This window comes from Pterocles gutturalis, unplaced genomic scaffold (genome assembly GCF_000699245.1).
Source record: "Pterocles gutturalis isolate BGI_N339 unplaced genomic scaffold, ASM69924v1 scaffold13375, whole genome shotgun sequence".
In the NCBI taxonomy this organism is placed as follows: domain Eukaryota; kingdom Metazoa; phylum Chordata; class Aves; order Pterocliformes; family Pteroclidae; genus Pterocles; species Pterocles gutturalis.
Window position 1 is genome coordinate 54,864 of NW_010140970.1, and position 8,895 is coordinate 63,758.

General features: G+C 41.3%; 1 protein-coding gene across 1 annotated transcript; it reads right to left on the reverse strand.

The window, feature by feature from the left end:
- Positions 1-806: 806 nt before the first annotated feature.
- ZNF488 (zinc finger protein 488) lies at positions 807-8,593 on the reverse strand. The gene is made up of 3 exons (XM_010083869.1): positions 8,374-8,593; positions 4,076-4,304; positions 807-2,214 (listed from the first exon to the last, which is right to left on the reverse strand). The coding sequence occupies exons 1-3, from the start codon at positions 8,590-8,592 to the stop codon at positions 1,052-1,054; spliced, it is 1,611 nt and encodes a 536-aa protein (XP_010082171.1). The 5' UTR covers position 8,593; the 3' UTR covers positions 807-1,051.
- Positions 8,594-8,895: the final 302 nt, after the last annotated feature.

An 8,895-nucleotide genomic window follows, 5' to 3' on the forward strand; every position in this document is an offset into this window, starting at 1 on the left:
CATGCAGAAACCAGAGGGTAGACAAGCTGGTCTAATGCAATGCAATTTATGTATGCTTGTGCCATTTTTTGAAGGACATTCCTCTTCCAGCTATTAGCAGCATAGAGCCTACCATCCACAACTTAAGTGTGCAGTCTGTCTACCAGTAGCTAATAGCAACTCTAATACCCTAATTGCTTTATTTAGTATATCCAAAGACTGAAAACCACAGGCCAAACTCTACCCCCTTCAGATCTATACGCCTACTAAAGTCACACAGATCTTGCAAGCACATATCAGGGCAGAATTTGTGCTCCCTGTCTACACAATAGCGCTGACAGTAGGTCACATTTTGATACAGATCCAGGTTGATTTGACTTTATAAAAGATGTTTCCAAAGTGGCAGAGCCTAGAAGAGAACTCAGATATACTAATTTACAAGTCACATCCTCTTTGGCAGTCTATCGGTTGGTTGCTGATGATCACAGATTTCAGATAGAGTCTTAGCTTCAAATCCCCTTCAAAGCCAAGGAGTCAGTGCGATACAAGTTTTTTAGTCAGACTCACAAATCTGATAAGAGAATTGATTCAGCTAACATAAAGGAGTAGGACTCTGCCAAAGCTGCTAGAAACAGTAATTTCTTTTAGCATATAAGCTCTGATTTTTTTTAGTGCTTAAAGATTCTTCATTCAATTAGGTGGTTATTACTTCTGTATTTACATTGAACCGCAGAGACACCAGCAAATCAAATACAAGCAAAGAAAACTCTGCAAAACAACCATTTTGTCCCAACTCTTTGCAAATTAATACTGCATGTGCATTCATTTCACTATTTTATTTCCTTGAAAATAGATTGACAAGAGCTAGGTTGAGTTTTCAAAACTTACAAGCCACTCAGACTCTTGTAAACATTTTATATTTTTTTTGCAAAGCATCTATTATAAATTATTGTAAACAGTGATTTCCTATAAGAAATTAATGTAAACTCAAAAAGAAATTGATACAAGTGAATCATGTTCCCCTTCTTTACCCAACCTGCCCAGTCCCGTGGTGAGATCTGTCTGCACAGCTCTAATTATGAGAGGTCATGTGCCGGGATAAATGATGGCGTTCTCGGAAGTACTCATGACAAATGGGACATGTTAGCTTTTCCTCTCGTCTCCTCTTGCACTGCGACTCAGTTGAGGAGTATTCTTTTTTGTGATGTGACCGCATGTGGAAGACTAAGTCAGACGTCATGCGAAAGGACAGGTTGCATTTGGCACACCAGTTCTGGGCAGCCACTCCAAAGGACGTGAAGGTGGGGGGAAGAAGAGTCAAGGAAGAGGAGGAGGAAGAAGTGGTGGTTGTGTTTTGTAAATGTCTTCCTGCTTGTTTGGGCCACGGTTCAGAGGTATATGGCAAAACGTTGCTCCGAGTGATGCTTGTCTGCAGCATCTGAGCATTACACAAATCACCAACAAAGAACTTGGAATTGAGAAGAGTGCTGCAGCACATGATGTCTGTGGTGGCAATGAAGCCAGACAGCTCCCCCAGGCTCTTTGGTGACTCACTCACAGGATGAGAGGAATTTATTGCAGCTCTTTCTGCTAGACACTTACTGGGTTTGCTGAAAGCGCTCTTCTGTTCTCCTCGGGCTCTGGTGGGCCACACAAAGGAGAATGCACTACTGGAGGAGTTCAGCAACACTTCCTTGGATACCTGCTCTTTACCAAGTGGGACCATGCCATCCTCCTGTTTTGACTCTTTTTGTTTCTCATTCCTCAGCTTCTCCTTCATCTTCCTGACCTCAGTGAAAGCGCTCTGCTTCTGCTCTAAAGCATCCTTCCCAGCTGACTGCTTCCCTGAACTAAGCTTCCAGAAAGAACCAGCCAATCCATGCTCTCCCCCAACTTCTTCCTTGCCCCCACAGTTATGTTCCTCACTCAGATTATTGGTTTTCTCCAACAACACTGTTTTCCTGCTCCTATTGTTCTCAGCCTCTTCAGATTTTGCTCTCTTTTCTCCTGTGAGACCATGGGCATCATCTTTACAAGCTGCCATTTTGACTTCTAGATCCCTTGCGAGGCTGTGGAAATTTGTGGTCTGCTCAGCTAAATTGCTCTTTTCAGTCTTAGAGTCCTGGAAGCTTCTCCATAGCAGGGCATTCTTCTCTGGGACACATAGGAAGCGGACATGGGAGAGATAGGAATGCTCGCACTTAAAGACTAGGTTACATTCTTGGCATCTCAACTCTGGAGAAACAGAAAACAGATGATAAGTTTTGCAAAGTCAGAATCATGGGCAGATCCTGATCTTGTCATTGACACAAACAAAAAACCCAGAAACATTTCTTGTGACATACAAGATTACACATAGTAAAGCTAATGCCAGGGCAGAATCTGCCCCTTGCTGCTATGGAAAATGGTTCACCCGTATTTGCCTGCAAGTACTACTTGCAAAAATACTTTCATTTAGACTCTCAAGCCAAGTTTGTGCTATGTAAAATGGCCAGTACACAATGGTCTAGATAAAACCATATGGACTTTATGAAAATTTGAAGTCTGAACCCAGATTTAGGTCTACACTTCGTAAGTAAGTCACTGGCTTTAATACAGACTAAATGTTAAATTCTATATACCCAAGTAATAATTTGGTTTAGACCTGGACTCAAAGATTCTGGCATGATCCTCTATTTTCTGCATAGGATACTCTGGAAGTTTCATACTTTTCACAAATCATCTGATGACAGTGCCTAAAGCCCTTACTCATGCTCATTTGCCAAACTGCTGTATGCCTCAAGGCACAGATGCCTGTGGCACAGAAAATAACTTTTGAAGTGAAACGATGTCAGTGATGAGCAGGAGGAATAGGGAACATGCACTGGTTCCTTCTGGCCTTTGGATGTACATCATCTCTGGTTCATTGAGATGATTTCTCGTGAACAGACAGAACACAATTCAGTGACCAAGACATGTATGGCACATCTTAACCTTTGTAAACAGTATCCACACTGCGTTATTTCACAACACACAGCAGCTGTTAAATGCAGAAGATGCCAGACAGCACATGAGCCCTGGGATATGTAGGAAAGTTCATACACTGATTGGGTAGACCTGTAGGCTCAGCACAGCTTAGATAGCTTCCTAAACTAAGGAAACTTAACTTTCTATAAGAAAATAAGGCTGCTGATTTGAGTGGGACATTATTACTGCTAGTTTAAAGTGTCAAGTCTAGATAGAGTGTTTCTTGTGTAGATAGCACTCTGGCCTGGTAAATTCATAGGGCTGACAGTGTGTCTGCACAGAAGCTAGCAGAATATGCTGAAATCAGTTAAAATGCTTTAGTGGGTTCAGACCGTGATTGTGTCTATATTAATTTAATATTAATTTACAGGCAAGTACATTATAATATAAATCTACCAACTCATACCTTTACAAACCTACACCCTTACTAACCAAGCTATATCAGCTGTGTTTAAATCAGCCAAAGGGAATGTAGAAAGGGTTTTGTTCCAGTGTAAGTAGATCAAAGTTTTGAGCAAGTGACAGCTGGAGTCAAGCTTGGCATGGACCTGATAGTGATTTACCTGGTCTCTCCATAATCTTTTAGAGCAATAAATTTCTAGCAATATCTCAGAATGCAGAACATGCCCTTTTCTTTGCTCCCACTGTGTTGCATGCTAAATAGGCAGACTGTGCTGTATGCAGCACTGTTTGGGTTGTTATGTGTTTTTTTACAGGCCTGCTCATTTACAAGATTAAAGTTGAACACTAGCCTATACCTATTTCTTCAATAAGCTAAAAAAGACATATTTCCAATTGATATTTTAGGCTTTTAGGATTCCAAAGTAGTCAGGTGCATAGATGTCCATTACACAGCTCAAAAATTTTCTCTGCTGGAAAGTAGCAATTGAAATGGCATTGAGAACTGTAAATTTGTTGTTCCTCTATGCCTCCAGCTCAACCCCCAAAGCAGAAGGTCTTTTATTTTAGCTGACCATCTAAGGATTTAGGCAGGTTTTATTTCCTGTATTACAAGATCACTACATACTAAAGAAGTTGCAGACTCACTTCAGTCCTCCGTGGATGCTGCTGTCAACAATTTAGTACTTACCATTATGGGGACTCTGAGCTTTTATCTCATTGAAACCCAAGAGGCTGGAAAGCTCCTCATCATACCACACCAGCAGCTCCTCATTTTTGTTGATTTTCCGAGTAGAGCGATAATATAACTGGCTGTTTTCTAAGTAAGCTTCCAAGTTCTGCTCCTTGCTATTGGCAGCTGCTTGTACAAGTCTCATCCAAGTCAGTCCTGTGGGACTGTGCACAGACTTAACATCTACCTGTGATACAGGACACAAAAAAGGGAGTTTCAGGTTTTGGGACCTAAAACAGATTTTAATCAAATTCAATAACAAAGCCTGTGTTCTATCTCACACAGAGCCAGTATGCCAAAGTTGTGAGCCCAGTTCATATGTGAAGGCTTCCCGGTGTGAGTGTTGAGAGCTCTGGAAATACAGCTGCGTGGGAGGGAGCGAGACACACTAGTGTTCACATGTAACCTCTCTTGGCAATGCCAGGGACAGTACATTGTCCAGTCTCCAGCCCACTCATGGCAAGTATGATGTCCTCTGTCTGATGCAGGTTGTCCCATGAGATAGTGTCAGGTGTGGATCACAGAGGTAGAGAAGGTGTGCTCCTCTGCAAGTAGGGGTCTGAATCCCATGGGAAAATGGGGTATCAGTCAGGAGTGCTGGGGAGTGTGAGATGTGCAGATGCCTGGATCCATGCAGTGTGAGCCCAGAAATGAACACACACTCTGGGCAGCTGCATGTGGAGCTTTTCACTGACATAAGAGGATATAGATCCAGAAGTGTAAGAATAATCTTGCTTTTTTGATTCAACACCCCAAGGAGACAACATCTGCATATATAACTGTTCAGCTAGATTACATAAAAATTTTATTTTAATAAATACAACTAAGAAGCACTTATATGACCTCTTTCCTTTTTCAGAAGTAAAATTATATATTTCTATTCCTGCATTTGATAAATAAATTAAATTCATTTCAGGGTATCTAAACAGATAAAAACTCATCAGATTAATATTTTTCATTATATCATATCTGAGAGTAGCAAGGGGTTGATTTGCTTTCAGTATGTGTGCATTCAGAAATAACAGATTAAGTTAAAAAATGTTGCCTAGGTTGCAAGGTCAGGCACTCAGAAGTTAAAAAATAATATTAAGTCTACTGCTCAAATTAAATTTCCCTTCTGTGTGTATATTAATACATAGTCCTCAGTCACATATACTCTTTTCTCCTGAATCATTTAGTCACAGGTTGATCATGTTCTGGAAATAATATTACTATAAAACATTTGTCTTTGCCTTCCTTATTCAGTGTGTGGCTCACATCTTGTTTACTTCATTGCATTTGCTCTGAAGAGGAAATGATTTATTCCTTTATAGGTTTTTCCCTGGTGTTTACCACAACAGATCTCTGTTCCTCTGCAGCATTTGGAAGATGGAGAAGCTTTTCATAGCTTGGAGGCTAAAACACAAGGAGATCAAGGGCAACATTTACATGCATAAAAAGCCTCAACTAATTTTTGAAGCACCAGGTCATTGTTTAGAAAGGAAAAAGTTTGGAAATAAAAAATGTCTAATGACAAGTATGATCTAAATTTCACCCCAAGCAATGTATAGCTCTTTGTTTTCCACTAATTGCAGGGCAGCCATTCGTTGGTGTTTGGTATCAGAAACAGTATTTTGGCTCTGACAATTATCTACCATGAAAAGTAGAACCACATTATTAGCTTCAATACAAGAATGAAACATTAAGGGGCCATTAGGACAGGAGTTAATTAGTATAAGGGAGAAAATAAATTAGCATGCCCTGTAACTGGTTCTCTCCAAATGCCATAGTAATTAACAGTGATTGAGAAACACAGAAGTCTGACAGCAACACAAGCACACCCACCCACACACAGTGGTTGTAACTAACAGCTATGACAGAGGCTGTCATTTATTAGTTTCTGTGTTTCAGAAATACCAAACATCCACCCGGTGCTCTAAGCAAAGTCAAAGGGAACACAGCTCATCCAGGAACCACGCCTCCCAGGAAAGAGCTGCGAGAGTTTAAAGGAGGTGAGGAGGAGTAAAGAATAGAACATAAGACCTGGGTGCTGTCAACTAAGAGCATGCACCAGCTTTAGTTTATCCATGTGTATAGAGACACTACCAGCCCTGCAAGTCGACCCTCTTCTTGAGCCAATCCCTCAGACTAATCCTTTGTACGCATGTATAAGATAAAGGCTTCACATCGCAACAAGCTCCACCACAGGTGGGCTACGGAGTGATCTGGCTTCCTTGGTAGAGGCTTGGGAGAAGGGGGAATCAGACTCTTCCTTGGAACCCAGAGTCAAACCTACAAGAAGCTGTAAGGGGCAGAGGAACTCAGGGGGACAGACAGCTTTGTAAGGGGCTGGTTTGCTTTGCTGAGGTAAGTGATTGTCTGTAATGAACCACCTGTGCCAATGGTTGCCAAAGCATTTTATTTTGCCCAAGGGTACAACTGGCCCAAGGAGCTCAAATTAGGGTCTCCCAGAGGATGAGAGAAAAAACATAGAGCTCCCTTTTGGACTGAAAGTAAAAGCCCAAGATAAGGAAACCCTGGTTAGAAATAACATTCCCCGAAGTCTTGTAGGAGTGCTGCTGAACTATGATGACATGAACCTCAGCTCGGGAGAATACACCTTGACAAACTATTCCTGTGTGTATTCTGTTTGTACCATAGCCAGCATATCAAACCCTGTTTCTTGTTTTGCACCTCAGTGCCATAACAACATAGTATGACGACTGAATTGTTAATTAATTGTCTACACATAGAGTTAGGAGCTTAACAACAGTTCCTGATTTCTGGAAGGTTTACTTTTAATTATGAGCAGCTAACAAGACACAGGACCACCAACTGCATCCGAAACAGCTACTTGCAGAGAATTTGATGTATTTACTGCCAAAAGACAAGAGATCTGAGCCAACTCAGGCATCCAGTTTCATGGCTGCATAACAATTACTTAGCTCAAATGTAGCAAAACACCAAAGCCATCCCTCTGGAGGGCTCCTGTAATGTAGAAGCCCTTGGAGGCTCTTTCTTGAGTCTGCAGTCATTCCAAAACTCCCAGGGGAAATATAGAAATATTCCATAAATAAAGCCTCATTTCAGGGGAAATCTTTCTCCAAAGAGCTTGTGGTTCTCGTGGAGTACTAAGAACACTGTCCAAGTAAGCAAGCTTGTACTAGAGACTCAAACAAATAGTCAGAAAAACCCTGAAGCCACTTTTCTTTCTTAATTTGTTTAAAGCAAAAGTGTCAAACAGGTGTCTCCCAAGAGCTGCATCTTCCATATTACACATACTCCTTGGGATTTCACTCCTCCAGAGCACAGAAATCTTAGAACAACCTGGATCTCCCCGAGACCCATCCATGCCATAGCATGTGGGAATCTCGCTTGTCTCACATTGTAGAACACTACCTCCCTGTCTTCGTCTAGATCAATGGTGACTGAAATGCACTCCAAGACTCAGAAAGCCAAGGTAAAAGACCAGCATGAGAAATATGAATTGTCCAAATGAAAATGTTATGATAAATAGTGCCTAGGGAATAAAAAAATAGGGAACTTGAGCTGGAGACTTCACACTCCATCACAGTCCTGGGGTTTCTGACTTTCCTTACATGACAATTCCTTTTGTTTCGTAGATGTATCTCTGTGGATTCTCTACAGTGATTGAAAAGTGCAGCTGTAATGCAAACACACTGCTAAGGTAACTTTAGGAGGTGCATGTATTAACAGCAGTAAGTTGTGGCTGCCTAAAGATTGTGTGGACTGGTTGCCTGACTGATAACTTCTCCAGTTCATACAGCCTGTGCTGAGGTGATTGCCCTTGTGATTTTCCTTCATGGATAACTGAGCAAACTGGGTTAATGCTTGCTCAGATCCATCAATAAACGCTGCAAATGTACCAACCGCGTAATTCACTGGAATGCCACAGTCTTCCCTCTCTGCTGTCACACCTCCTGATAAGCCTACTTTGTCCTTTGTAAGGAGAAACCTGAGCACAAAGTTTCAAAACTATTTATCCCTCTTTTCTCGTATTGCTGGTTCAGTACTGACACAGATCATCAACCATCAGCATAGATGTGGGATTTTGCATTCTTTCTGCAAAAGAGTTTTCACCGAGGTCCCTCCAGTCTACAGCTCATAAATCAGAAATGCACTGGCTACCTCTCCCTGTTGAAGGAGCTGTTAGTTGTGCTGAACAAAACAAAAATCTACCCCTTGGCAAAGTTACCTTCTCAGGAATACTGTAATCCTTTTTGATAAGAGCAACATTAAATGCTGATTTCTCTTACCTTAAATACATAATGGATGTTCCGTCTATCAGAACACTTGAGAGCAATGAAAGCTACAGTGTCCAGCAGGGTGTTCTGGAGCATGCACGGTCCAAAAACAACTTCTTCGGGAATGTCTTGTGTGGTATGAACAGTAGCCAATATGTCCAGAAAATGGTGCTGCAGAAGTTTGTTATCACTTGTCCAAAGGAATTTAGGTAAAGATGGAAGTTCCATCATAAACCTGCAAAACAAACAAGAAAACACATTTGGAATAGAGATGGGACTGGAAGGGGGCCTTGCTACTTACAATACAAAGACTTCCAGAAACTGTAGGTGAATTGTAAGAGCACGCCAGGACATTGTTGGTTACGGAGTTTACGGCTTTATTAACATCCAGTTTGAAAGAGACAAATGACTTTGCACTAAGCCAAAATCTTAGGTTTGTAAATAACTGAGTTACTCTTTTCTGGAATAATCAGACACACCAAGAGTTCAATTCCTGCTACACTGCTACTCTCTACAGCCAGGAATAAGAAGTTT